The sequence below is a fragment of the Podarcis tiliguerta genome, assembly GCF_965153285.1.
Source record: "Podarcis tiliguerta genome assembly, chromosome: 8".
In the NCBI taxonomy this organism is placed as follows: Eukaryota; Metazoa; Chordata; class Lepidosauria; order Squamata; family Lacertidae; genus Podarcis; species Podarcis tiliguerta.
Window position 1 is genome coordinate 74,471,192 of NC_139541.1, and position 14,119 is coordinate 74,485,310.

At 42.2% G+C, this 14,119-nt stretch overlaps 1 protein-coding gene across 2 annotated transcripts; it reads right to left on the reverse strand.

The window, feature by feature from the left end:
• Positions 1 to 1,373: 1,373 nt before the first annotated feature.
• Positions 1,374 to 11,299, reverse strand: LOC310682836 (phospholipase A2 inhibitor and Ly6/PLAUR domain-containing protein-like). 2 transcript variants are annotated; one of them, XM_083452018.1, is made up of 5 exons: positions 11,107 to 11,299; positions 9,519 to 9,647; positions 4,202 to 4,354; positions 3,416 to 3,571; positions 1,374 to 1,684 (listed from the first exon to the last, which is right to left on the reverse strand). In XM_083452018.1, exons 1-5 carry the CDS (start codon positions 11,156 to 11,158, stop codon positions 1,521 to 1,523), a joined length of 654 nt encoding a protein of 217 aa, XP_083308144.1. In that variant the 5' UTR covers positions 11,159 to 11,299; the 3' UTR covers positions 1,374 to 1,520. The 2 variants fall into 2 exon arrangements, with proteins under 2 accessions (XP_083308144.1, XP_083308145.1); XM_083452019.1 differs by lacking the exon at positions 3,416 to 3,571.
• Between the last annotated feature and the right edge of the window lie 2,820 nt (positions 11,300 to 14,119).

Sequence of the window (14,119 nt, forward strand, 5' to 3'; positions counted from 1 at the left end):
AGAAATTAGTTTTAACAAAGTGAAATAGTGGAGATCCGGGAATTATTTTAATGTGTCCGTATCACACTGATCACCTGTAATTTGGGCCTTTTTTCATTTTCTCTTTGAAGAAGGCTCCACTTTGTGCAGTCACAGTCTCCCATTACAAAGACCTGATTGAAGCCCAGGAACTCCCTGTTATATGAATCCATTCAAATCACATTTCAATCCAGCTCTAAGTGACTGTCAAATTATATGAATCCATTCAAATCACATTTCAATCCAGCTCTAAGTGACTGTCAAATTTGGTCATTATAATTATAATTATATGTCATATAGTGGAGACATATGTCTCCCTTTATAGAGGGCAGTGCTGTTTTGATGAACTGTCAGAAGACAATCCTTTCTTTCGAAGGCTGGATCTAGACACGTTAAAAAAGCGTTTCAGTTAAATGCACACTAAACTTCATAAAAGGGAATAACATATAAAGCACCTTTTCTTTACGAATGTAACTGAGTCCAAGGAGTCCTCCATTTGAAAGCTTTCCTGGTCCAGTTCTGGTTTACAGACACAAATCAGTATGCATAAATATTCTGCACACCTGTGACCAGCCTAATGCCTTAGAATCATAGAATTGTAAAGTTGGAAGGGTCATCTAATCCAACCCGCTGCAATGGAGGAATCTCAGCTAAAGCATCCATGACAGATGGCCATCCAACCTCTGACTGATAATGAAAATAATGTAGGAGAGACCACAATCTCCCAAGGGAGACTGTTGCACTTTAGAACAGTGTGGTGTAGTGGTTAAGAGCTGTGGACTCGTAATCTGGTGAACCGGGTTCACGTCTCCGCTCCTCCACATGCAGTTGCTGGGTGACCTTGGGCTAGTCACACTTCTTTGAAGTCTCTCAGCCCCACTCACCTCAAAAAGTGTTTGTTGTGGGGGAGGAAGGGAAAGGAGAATGTTAGCCGCTTTGAGACTCCTTCGGGTAGTGATAAAGTGGGATATCAAATCCAAACAGCTCTTAATGTCAGAAAGTTTTTGTGATGTTTAGTCAGAATTTCCTTTCTCAACTTGAAGCCATTGATTTGGGTCCTACCTTTGAGAGCAGGAGAAAACAAATTTGCTCCATCTTTCATGTGACCACCCTAAAACGTTGACTTTCTACAGCTGGGAGATGGATCTTCCAATCAATACCTGTTATACGACAGAGGAACTTGCATTTGGGTGTTTTTTGTGGTACTACATAAATTTAGCAGTAGAGAGAAGTAGGGTTGAACAAAATACTATGCCAATTCTCATATTTCCTGTCAAATACCCTTTCTCACCATTCTACACATTCTGCAAATAGGAAACATAAAGATACAGAATACAGATTCTATATGCCAGAAGAGTTTATTTTGATCATGAATTTCACCAATTGTGAAAAAGAAAACCCAGGAGACCTGAGTCCCTCTTCTTACCACTAGGCTCCTAGTATCTTCTGCTACTACCATGAATGGTGGAATTAATAAAGAGGAGAGCTTTCCTCTCTCCTGTTTACCCTTTGAGGTCAATCTGTCTTGAAGATTTCTCAGGATCGTAGCATTTTGCTTTAACATTAACTAATGCAATATAGCCAAAGCTTAAGTGTTTTCCATCAAGGGCACACATGTCTTCAGATGCACAGCCTTGGAATATGAGGTCGAAAATATCGTGGTCAACTAGGAAATAAAAAGCATAAGTTTTGCATTAGTTCTTTAATGGGACCTTGTGGGGTGTAGGAATTACTATGGTTATTAAAGTTCAGTGTGCTTGGAACCAGCATAAAAAGGTAAAGGTAAAGGTACCCCTGCCCGTACGGGCCAGTCGTGTCCGACTCTGGGGTTGTGTGCCCATCTCACTTAAGAGGCCGGGGGCCAGCGCTGTTTGAAGACACTTCTGGGTCACGTGGCCAGCATGACAAGCTGCATCTGGCGAGCCAGCGCAGCACACGGAAACGCTGTTTACCTTCCCGCTAGTAAGTGGTCCCTATTTATCTACTTGCACCGGGGGTGCTTTCGAACTGCTAGGTTGGCAAGCGCTGGGACCGAATGATGGGAGCGCACCCCGCCATGGGGATTCGAACTGCCAACCTGACAATCGGCAAGTCCTAGGCGCTGAGGTTTTACCCACAGCGCCACCCGCGTCCCTTTGGAACCAGCATACTGTATGATTATTCCAGCAGACACATATATCACTAGTGCATGCCTTAGGAATCTTACCCTGGGAGTCAAATTAAGCCAAGCAGGCAACATAATTTGTCTATTTTAACCAAGCAACACCCACTCGTCTTTCACCAACATTGTATTACATCACATTTGTGATGGATATGTTCACAGCTGCAGAAGAAAAACTAGGAGTCTAGGAAATCTCTCTGAATTGTTGCTTGAGAAGCATGGCTTACAGTCACTGCCAGTCATCTTAATCTCCTGTTGAAAGCAATGTTTTCTACCATTGCCAATCAGCCAAGTGACACTGGCAGTAAGCTGTGCTGGCACTGGGATCAAAAACTGCATATTGCAGTTGATCCCTGCAGGCTCCACGTTTGGCAGGGAACTTCCTTTTCAGTTTGGCTTGAGTTGAAGCTATGCTGCAAAAGCAGAATGGAGAGAATTGGGTTGCCTACTGATTCGCTGCCTTGAAGCTGGGTTTCCTGAAAACATAGTGATGCCACTTGGCTGGTAGGCATGCCACACCACACACTTCTCAAAGTCATTTAGAAAGCCTCCCAATGACATGTGTTGGGAATTAAATATAAGGGTGAAGAGCCATAAGCAGGACAAATCCCCCACTAATCTTTGCCAGCATAGCATTGTAAACATTAAATTACCATCTTCCACCCCTTGTATTTTGCTAGAATAAGGCTGCAGTTCTTCTGCACACTTCTAAGGCAGAAAGACTCGATGAACACTGTGCAACTCATTTCTGAGGAACAAGGAACATATTTGTACTGCTAGGACCCTTCTTTCTCCCAGCTTCCTTTGCTTTTAAACCTTTGGCCAAGGTGTGTGGCAAGACACAGTCCTCCTGGACCAGCACCCAATGGTTCATACTGCTATGAGGAGGAGCAGTGATGTGCTGGCTGGTCCTGCACCCTCCCTTGAGTCCCTCTGCTCTGATGCCCCTTGTGCATTAGAAGAAAAGGTGTGCTGTAAGGAGCCCTTTGTACTTTTGTAAGATGCCCACAAAATGTAAAACCCTGCCATGAATGAGTCTGTCCCATCTAGTTCTTATAGAATTCTAACAGGTAGATTGGAATCCAAAACAGGACAAGAGCATTCTCTTTCCCTCAGAGAAAGAAATCAAAGCTATAAACATATAAAATGCAAACAAAGTTAAGTCAGTGCTTTTCTGGCAGTAAGAAAGAGACAGAGAGGAGTGGAGTTTCTTGGATGATTGGCAATATTACTCACACACAAGCAAACTAGAATAGTCAATGCACTTGGTCTCATAGGCAAGGCAGCTGACATTCCCCTGATTTTGACAATTATGTGGTCTTCTAGTTCCGACCATGGTGTAGCAGGCTGGGCACTGTAGACCATTGGGGGAAAGATCCTCACGAGGTGGAACTACCAAAGCAAAAACCTACAGTTAGCATATTGATAGACCTCATTCCCCACTCTCTTTATTGTTAACATCACTTCACTTTTTTCATGCCTTCTAGTAACTTAATACCATAGCTGGAATTGAACCTCCACATTGTGTCCTACAACTGCCATCAACTTTGCAGATTAGGATTGTCTCTTGATCATCTCTGAATAATGCATCAGGCAAACTATCTGCTGTTTCTAGACTTCCATATCCGAAGGTACTGACAGCTGCTTTCCCTTGGAGGCAATATCTCTCCCTCCCTCTCTCTGTAAGTGCAAGCAAGTACTGGGCAAGCTCAGAACCCAAATTGGGCAGTGCTATACCAAGATTTTCCATATTTCTTTCTACTTCTCTGCCTCCAGCGCCACCTCCTACCTGTATGAAATTTGACTGATGTAAGTAAGGAGCACTAGATTATTCTGCATCCTAAGAGGAGATCATTTACTCTATCCATTCCAGATTCAAAGATCAACTGTAGATACTTTTGGACCCTTGCACACTATGTCTGAATGGACCAAAAGACATAAATGCTCTACTATGCCTGTAACTAGGTGGCTCTTATATAATGGTTTTACAAGCCTTTAAATTTCATAGATGTAGATACTCACGGTGGGGAAGCTCCAAATTACACAGGTCTGTTCTGCAGCAGAAGACCTTTGTCCAGAGAAATTTACCCTTGGCTGCAGTGACGCTATAATCACCTGAGTAACAAAAATTGGGGTCCTCACATTGACGGTAAGTTTCCTCTTGATACCATTGAACTGAAAGGAGCAAAAGTAAATAAACCCCAAATCTCCAAAAATTCTAGTTAATTCACTCTAAATGTATTTATTTTTACTCTTCAGTGAGAAATTATGTAATTCACAGTTCTTGAACCAAAGGATGAACCCAAACACCATTATCCTTCAAAATCCCTATATAGAAGATCCCACTGCTTACCACCAATTAATTAAGTAGAGGATTCACCCCCCCATTGCCTCCAATTAAATATAGCAGACACACCTCATGGTACGCTAATTAAATGAATGTCTACAATTTACCACAGGCTACCTTGGAAGGGAGTGGTCTTGTGTAAGGGAAAATTTAGTGATTTAGAGCCTTGGGTAGAAGTTGAACAATCCAGAAAAGTTTTATTTACAAAAAGAATTTGTGAAACAAGGTTGGGTCAGGAGATGCATTCTTTCAGGTAGAAGGTAACTTATTACTTAAACTAAATATAAGGATGTCACAGGCCTAAAGACAGTATTATAGACACAGCTCTTCTTAAACTTCAGTTGCTAAAAATCAGTTGGTTCACTTAAGGTAGATGTTCAGGTTTCTAGTGTAGATAGTATAATGTTTAATAGTTCCTCTCGTTCCTTTACTTAGATATAACAGGTGTTACAGTTCCTCTTGCCATAGATAGACTCCTCAGTGTGGATGTTCAACTCAAATCAGAACCAGTTCTCCCTCTATCATATAATATTGTATCCTAATCACTATCTCCCATCTCAAATCTAGCCCTATCTCTCAACCTGAACCTTATCTAACATCTCAAATCAAGCCCTTTCTAACTATCTCCCCCAGAAACAGGGCTGCCATATTTCAAACAGTGAAAATCCAGACAGAAAAGTTGTTGCGCAGTTTTTGGCAAGATCACAAAAAAATGACGGTTCTGAGCTATTTAAAAGGGAATTTGGCAAAATCAACACTTCCGACATGGGCTGCCATACATCCAGATTTACCCGGACATTTAGCCAATTTCCGCCCAGACGCAGCTGATGAATGTGTTATTCCATATATGTCCAGGAAGTCCTGGACAAATGGCAACCCTACCAGAAACTGCTACTTTTATTCTCCCTCCCAAAGTGCTGCTCCACCTCCCTCTGGCTAACTGTTTTGTTAATCAATCAGAGAGAGGCTCCAGGACTCTGGTGAAATTTCTGAGGGACTGCATCACCAGGCTCTGGTGTCTATCAAACCATAATTTTCTGTTTTTTGCTAATCAGTTCTCCAGCAAAACAGTACACAGTACATTCAAAGATGCAAATATTAAGGAAACATGTGTGTAAACAGTGGGTGGTATTCCATGCTAATCCAAGTCATTTTGGTTAGTGAGCAAGGCTATTTTAGGGCCATTCATTTCAGTTACAGTGGTACCTCGGGTTACAGATGCTTCAGGTTACAGACTCCGCTAACCCCAAAATAATACCTTGGATTAAGAACTTTGCTTCAGGATGAGAACAGAAATCGAGTGGTGGTGGCATGGCAGCAGTGGAAGGCCCCATTAGCTAAAGTTGTACCTCAGGTTAAGAACAGTTTCAGGTTAAGAACGGACATCCAGAACCAATCAAGTTCTTAACCCGAGGGACCACTGTATTTACTCAGAGCAGTACTTAGCTGAATGCAACTCAGCTATATTAGTTAAAAGAACTGACACACATATATTGTATTAAGGGGAAATGGTTTACAATCACATTTTTATTAGTCACAACTGCACGGAAATGTTTTATTAGGAGAAAATTGCTCTCAAATGTTGACACATTTTCATGAGTTATTTATTTACTTACTGTGCAAAGCACTATATAAGTTTGGGGGAAATGAGAAAGTAAAAGAAACAAAAATTGACACATTCACCCATTTCTAGTAGAGACTGGAATAAATTTGTCTGTCTGGAAGATACTAGTTGAAAGATGTAGCAGATGAAAAGGGCATCTGATTTCTCAGATGGGGTGAATTTGCACCAATCTGATGATGGAGGAATCATTTGTCTAGGGTGTTATACAGACAGGTTTCCCTCACTTATTGCACAGTTGTCCCAGCCTGCACTTGTTGATCATTGTTGCTGAAGACCCACAAATTGTAGTGGGTCTATAAATTTCTGCATTTATACCACAATCTTGTATCCCAGGTTATTATTCCAGGGCATGCAGGCAATGAGAGAAATGGAAGCTGAAACCTAGAGATGCTCAATGTTCAAGGGGCCTTTGTGAAGCCAAGGGGACATATAGCCCTTCCTTGTGTTCTAAAATTACTGGATACTCAGGATAAAAGGAAGATGTACAGTGGTGCCTCGCAAGACGAATGCCTCGCAAGACGAAAAACTCACAAGACAAAAGAGTTTTTCGTTTTTTGAGTTGCTTCGCAAGATGAATTTCCCTATGGGCTTGCTTCGCAAGACGGAAACGTCTTGTGCCTTTTTAAAAAAACTATCAATGCATTCCTATGGGAAACCGTCAATGCACAGTGGTGCTTCGCAAGACGAAAAAATTCACAAGACGAAAAAACTCGCAGAACGAATTAATTTTGTCTTGCGAGGCACCACTGTATCTGCTTTTGAGACAACAATCCTATTAATCCCTCCAAAATGCACAGTGTATGAAGATGCATGGCTTAGTATCATTGCACTTTGATTTTACTATCCCCCTGCAACAAACTGAAGGGGACCAGGGTCTCTGAGACTGATGACATCACAACACACATCTTCTTTCACAGGATGTTGATGTAAGAGACTGACTAGACAAGGAGGAATGGTGGGAGGCTACAGCCAGGAACCCCCCCCCCCCCCGAAACATCAGAGGGGGAAGCCTCTGAGCCAGGAGAATGATGGTGCTATTCAAAAGACAGATCAGAGGTAGAAGGTGGGGGGGGCGGGCAGGCAGGCAGGTTGGAGGCAAAGCAAGTAACAGGCTTGAGTCAGAGTGAGGCAACTGAGAAGGAAGAAGCTGACACTTTGACAGACACCCAGCAGGCTGACAGTTCCATGGTTTTCCTCTCCACTCCTCCCCTGTCTCCAAGAACCAGAAGGGTTTTCCATGTAGCAGAACAAAAGGCACAGAGAGCCCCGCCTCAGAGGAGACTGTTGGGAAGACAGCCAGCTGGGAAGGTGCTTTAGGATGAAGTAGAAGGCTCATATCCTCAGAATCTGGCAAATGCTTCATTGGGCTAGACCTGCCTGTGGAATGCTCTGTTTATGTTTTGTGTCTTTGAATAAAGAATCAGTTTTGCTACTCAACTCTATGCCTGGTGTCTCTATACCTGCTGTCAGGGACTGGCTAGATGACAAGGAGTGGTGAAAACTGTCTGACGAAGTGCTCACCGGGGAATGTACAGAGGAAGAGGATTTGGAGTCCGGATTTGGTGCTGAATAACTGGACACACCCCAGAGGAGGTAAAGATTGGGAGCTTGAAGCACAAGGAAAATGGAGGGGGGGAGCAGGTGCCCCCACAGGAAGCAAAGAGAGGAATCAGACTTAGCAGCTTTACCACAGAGCCTCCCTAATAGTGTTTCTGTTGACAACCTGCAAACTCCCAGAACATGGGATTTGATACACATAACAGTGCAGAGAACCAGGCAAAGATAGAGAGGGTCTCTTGGGACTCACTGTAGATGGAGGGAGGGTCCTGACACAGAGGGAATGGAGAGAAGTGGAAGGTGCAAAGCAGTCTCAGCAACTGCTTGGTATAGTGTGTATTTTGGTGTCTCTGTGTGTTTCCTGTTCTGATTCTTTAATAAAAGACTAACTGCAAGGTATCTGGTGCTGCCTTGTCTCTCTCTGAGCTGTGGGTGAACTGTGCTATGTGTCAGCTCCCTTGACACTTGGAATAATACAGGAAGGAGAAGTAGGGTTCTAGGACAACCATCTTTTTTCTTTGTACAATCTAATCTGGACCATCTGGTGCAGCAGCAAGAAGAGAAAAAAGCTACAGCAGCCACAAATGATGCCTGCATTGAATTTGTAATAATTTAATTAACTTACTGCCACACCTTATGATGGAAGTCTAACCAAAATCAAACCAGAGTTCATGGCTTCTGGTATAGTGCAGATCGCTGGTTAATGCATGGATGGCTAAACTGTGGCCCTCTAGAATTTACTGAACTATAGCTTCCACCATCTCCATCCATTGGCCATGCTGGCTGAGGTGGATGTGGATGGTGGTCCAGCAACTTCTAGAGGACCATAGCTTAGCCAGCCCTGGTCTCATGCATGCCAGGATCTCTATGCTGAAACCGAAATGTGATGGAAAGAGACAACCAATGTTGGAGTAAATTCATGAGACAGAGGATGGCTGCTATGTGTCAGGCTAGGACATGAAGTGTCAGGGTTCAAATCTCCACTCAGTCATTAAGCTCACTGGGTGACATTCAACACTCACTGCCTCTCAGCCTAACCTACCTCACAAGGTTAAATGCATGGGGGAAGTGTTAAGTATAGTGGTTTAATTCACACAGAAATGAAAAAATCTGTATGTATGAAAATGGAAAATGACTAAACATGTATTGGTAACACTGAGCATTTCTAAAGGACTCTGAGCTCCTTAATGATGAACTAACTGATTATTGTTCTCTGTTAGCTAACATGTCAGCATTGTAAACCTGAGGTCATGAGAGAGGTACTGGGTTGAAATCCCCATTTCAAAAAGAGTTGCCTTTGAGTCTTTGCCTAGGTGGTGTGAAGATGCAAATAGAGTCATCTCTCTAAAAGCTACAGACAAAACAATGTATGTAAATGACTCTCCTGAAGGGAGAACAAACAGCCTTTAGACTGAAAAGCAGGCTGGAGAGAGAGAAAGCGACCTTTGCTTATAGGTCAGTTTGGATTATTTCATATTTATAAGAAGCTGAGCCTGTGCTGGACAGCACAATAACTTATATGGATATTTTTGATGTTTTAATTCTGTTTTGAAGAAAGTTCTGCCAGTAAAAGTTTAAACAATATTTCATAAACAACATTTCATTTTCAAAGGAGTCAGTTCTTATGATTCCAGACACTTCAAACTGTGCAATATTTAATATCTGTAACAGGAAGAACCATGTACACCACCTTGTGCTTTTTGGAGAAAAGGTGGGATATAAATGCAACAAATAAATAATAAATAATACTAATTTACACATGAAAGTCATTCCTTGGGGTGACCAAGAGTAAGTGAGAAGATTTCACTCACGTATATTGCTCTGCAGAACACCAGAGGAGCAGATTCCATAAGACCTACAGACACGACGTGGATTTTTAACGACATCACAAGCATCATAGTCACGATCCAAACGACAATTGGAACATTTCAGAGATGTCACTGCATAAAGGAGACAGAGGTTGCTGCAGGTAATGAAGTTAGTGGTACATTGGGTTGGGATGAGACAGTCTGGCTATATAGAACACATAAACCCTGTATGCAAATATAAAATATATTTCAGATTTATTCTTTGAAATAGTGAAGTCAAATGCATGTTAATCATCCAACTCCTGTTTTCCTAACTAGTCAAAGTACTATAATGTGGGAAAAGATGTCCTTCTTCCTAAGGAGGTGGCATGCAAGAGGGTAGATGTGTGTTAAACTGGAAGGCTATAACTTTTTAAATTAATGATTGGGTGTCATATTTATCCAAGGCAATTTCCCCTTCTCCAGTAATTAGGAAAAGAGAGATCTCTCTCTTGATGAGTGCCCATGATTTTATGTTTTGAACATAAATTTAATAATAAATACATACATAGATAAAATTAATAAATTAAATAATATATTAAATAATAAACAAAAAGTGAATAAATTTAGAGCACCTTTTTCCCCCCTTAATGGGTCCTGAAAAAACTCTTGGAGGTGTACAGTACATCTTGTAAATAAGAAAGCCTAGACCAAGAACACAATACACAGAACACTCTCCTGAAAGTGTCAATGAAAGTTAAACACAGAAAATCATAGGGGTACTCAAATTCTCTATGGCATTGAAATCTGAGTATCTGAGTCAAACTCCATTAAAGTTTTTGAAACTGTGTAGAATAAAAAAAAGAAGCTATACTCTCTACCATCAAGAATATCAGCAGTTTTTATCCAGGTGGAGCGGAATGTGCTCAAATAAAGTATATATTTTTAAAATTGCTACTATTCCAATGTAGCATTTCCATGCCTTGTGCTATATGGAATTGAATATCAGTATGTTTTAAACTACCACTAGTTTCTCTGAACTGAGCTCTGCATTGCCCTTGAATAAGTGTCAAGAAAAGGGAATGCAACTAATTAGAAACACCAAAGTTTTCCCTTGGTATCCACTCCTAAGAATAGAGTATTCTAGCGCAAGTTATCTGAACAAATGCTTGCCACTTTCCTTAACAAATGCCACTATTGAACTGCCAATTTCCAAGGGATGCCCAACACAACCTTCAGTGACTGCTACAACAGACAGACCTTGTATTTGTGGTCAGCCTCAGGTAGAAGACATCACTCATTATCTCTTAGCCTGCTCCTTATATAGAGACCCAAGAGACTGCTTTCTGAAACCTTTATTGGCACAAGCATGTAGGTATATCAAAGCAGAAATGGTTTGGTCTATTTTGTGAAACAATAATAGCATTGTAACACAGAGAGTGGCACTCTATGCATTGAAGGGGGTTCCTTCCAACTTTAAAATTCTATGATTTCCCCCCCCCCCCCATTATTCTCATCTCCTGTCCCCATTCTCATTCCCTCACAAGGAGCAAGGCTTTTCAGTGTCTTCTAAAAAGGATAAAAAGAATCCATTTTACTGGTTCCTACTTACCTGGAGAAAGCAGGGCGAAGAGGAGGCAGGTGCTCAGATGTTCTTTCATCATTTTAGAAAAATAAGGAGACTCAAAAACATGGATGGACCAGTCAAGAGGACTGATGGAGGCAGAGACTTACTTAGAGATATTTATAGGCCAAGGATTCATATTACAGTCAAAGTGTGGGAAAAATGGTTCAGTGAGGTCTGGCAATGGGACCTGTGTATTTGTCAAGAGAACAAAGAGAGACATGTTGAAATTCAAAAGTCAGTGTTGAAATTAATTGAATGATTCATCTTTGATTTAATTAGCTGAATTATTCATCTTTGATTTCATTAGTTGTTTCAAGGCAGTTGACAGAATTATTTTTCTATAAAATTACATTACAGTTAAAATGGTAACGACACCAAAAAAAGAAAAGAAAAGAAAAGAAAAAAGAATCTGGGGACAAAAATGAAATGTGCAAAGCCTATATGGCAATCTCTCTCTCCTAGTCAAGTGCACCGGGCAATGTGCAAAGAGCAACTAAGGAAGACATTTTTGGTTCTGCTGCAGATTAACCCAAGAGTCATTAGTGCAGCCAAGCTGTGGGATGAGCCAATGGCAGTGAAGCAGTCAGCTGGGGTTTAGGGATGTAAGGTTGAGGTAAAAAGTAAGCCTGTGTAAGTGGAAGTAAAAGACCATGATATTCCATGTGTGATATGTTGTGAATTAGGGATGCGGGTGGCACTGTGGGTAAAACCGCAGTGCCTAGGACTTGCCGATCGCATGGTCGGCAGTTAGAATCCCCGCGGCGGGGTGAGCTCCCGTTTTTCGGTCCCAGCTCCTGCCCACCTAGCAGTTCGAAAGCACCCCAAGTGCAAGTAGATAAATAGGTACCGCTTATTAGCGGGAAGGTAAACGGTGTTTCCGTGTGCTGTGCTGGTGCTGGTGCTGGCTCACCAGAGCAGCTTCGTCACACTGGCCACGTGACCTGGAAGTGTCTCCGGACAGCGCTGGCCCCCGCCTCTTAAGTGAGATGGGCACACAACCCTAGAGTCGGACACGACTGGCCCTTACCTACCAAGGAATTATTATTTTTTTGGAAAGTTGCATAATCTTCCATCATGTACCGTTATTTTAAAGCCAATTTTAAAATCCATTAATAGTGTAGCCTCTGCTTTGAGAAACGGAGTCGGGGGGTTGCGGCAGACACAATGCTTCTGCACCCTGTGCCTTTGCCTACCCTCGCATTCCATGAGGAAGTGAGTGCCAGACCTCAGGGCAAACCAAGGATGAAAGACCATTCCTCTCAAGCCCAGAGAGGAATTCAGAGAATTGTTTAACCCCCAATATTCTCATTATCTTTATCTGCTTCTCCCTGCAATGTTGAGGGAGGCATCCATTCCTGCTGCAGAGCAGAAATGGAAGCCATCCTTGGACATATCTAGGTAGGCTGCTGTGGATGCAGACCCAATCCAAAAAGAATTGATCCCAATGTCCCTTAGACAGACTCTCTCTATGATAAACTAGCATCACAAAAATGTATCATAATGTAGCAGGAACCCCCCCCCCCATCATTCAGTTTGTACAGACTTCACTCACACTCACACACTACATGCGCTACACTTCTGTTATAAATTCATAGAAAATCAACCATACATCAGATTTGCACTGTTCCACTTTTATTTTACTCCATGAAGGAAGGACTACAAAATGTGGAAGGTTTGATACAGGCCACCATAATTCCTTGAGCATAGCAGCACATCCACAGGAGCCCTGCCCAGTTGCTATGCCAACCCTGATGGTCTCAGACAGAATAGAATAGAATAGAAATTTATTGTCATTGTCCGTATATACACAGTATACACAACAACGAAAATCAAACACCCACCCAAAGACCGGCTTCACATACACATTTGCACGTACCTCCAACACTCTCATCCCATTCAGACATAATCTATAAAACATACATAATCCAGAATATAACATGACCTATTAAAAGCATAACATGACCTAAACCCTATCTCATTCCTTCCTACTCCCTGCTTGCTATTTCTTACAACTGGCCCTGAGATCATTATTTAGTGCAATCAGAGCTCTTGGATAGAAACTATTCAGAAGGCGTGTGGTTCGTGTTTTCATTGTCCTATATCTTCTGCCCGAAGGCAACAGTTCAAAGAAGTTGTGAGCAGGATGGGTGGGATCTCTCAGGATATTGTGTGACTTCTTCAAAGTGCGAGACGTGAAGATCTCATCCAGGGTTGGTAGCTGGAGCCCTATAACATTCTGGGCGATTTTTGTTATTCTCAGTAAAGCTTTTTTATCAGTTTCAGAGCTGCTTCCATACCACGATAATATACTATAGGTTAAGACACTCTCGATGGTACTGTGATAATAGGACAGGAGTAGGTGCTGAGATAGATTCAGTCCCCTGAGCATTCTCAGGAAATACAACCATCAACCCTGCATACACGAGTGGATTCAACATGGACTATAACAAAAGAACAGTGATTGGATTCCCCCTCAGGGGGCAGGAAACTGCAACTACCTTTTGTCTTCAGAAAATGACTCGGGGGGGGGAGGGGGAGAGGGGAACCAGCCAGGTGACAGGACACTCAGGTTACCACCACAACTCCTCCCTCAACCCCTCCTTTCTGTAATGTATGCATGACGTTTCTGGGGGTGGGCTTGACCTAGAGGAGGGGAATTTCAAAAGTTTTTATAAGGTCTTGCACACCATTGTTCTGGGTCTTTCCTCTCTCCTGTGAGTGAGGGGAACACCCTGCTGCAACAGTACAGTAAGGCCAAGCCTACAGGCTGCTGATTTGCTCCAATTTACTCTGGTTGGTATCTTTACTTTTTGTCCAAGGGAGCCCTCGGATTTTTCCGGTAACACATAAATTCTTGGCCTTGCAGCACCACCCAGCACGAAAAATTTAAACCACTAACTCCTGCAACTCTCATGAAGTAACTTTGAACACTGCTTGACTGAATCCAACTCTATACTTAGCAAAGTTCATGCTGCACTAGGCCCCTCTGTCTTTTCCT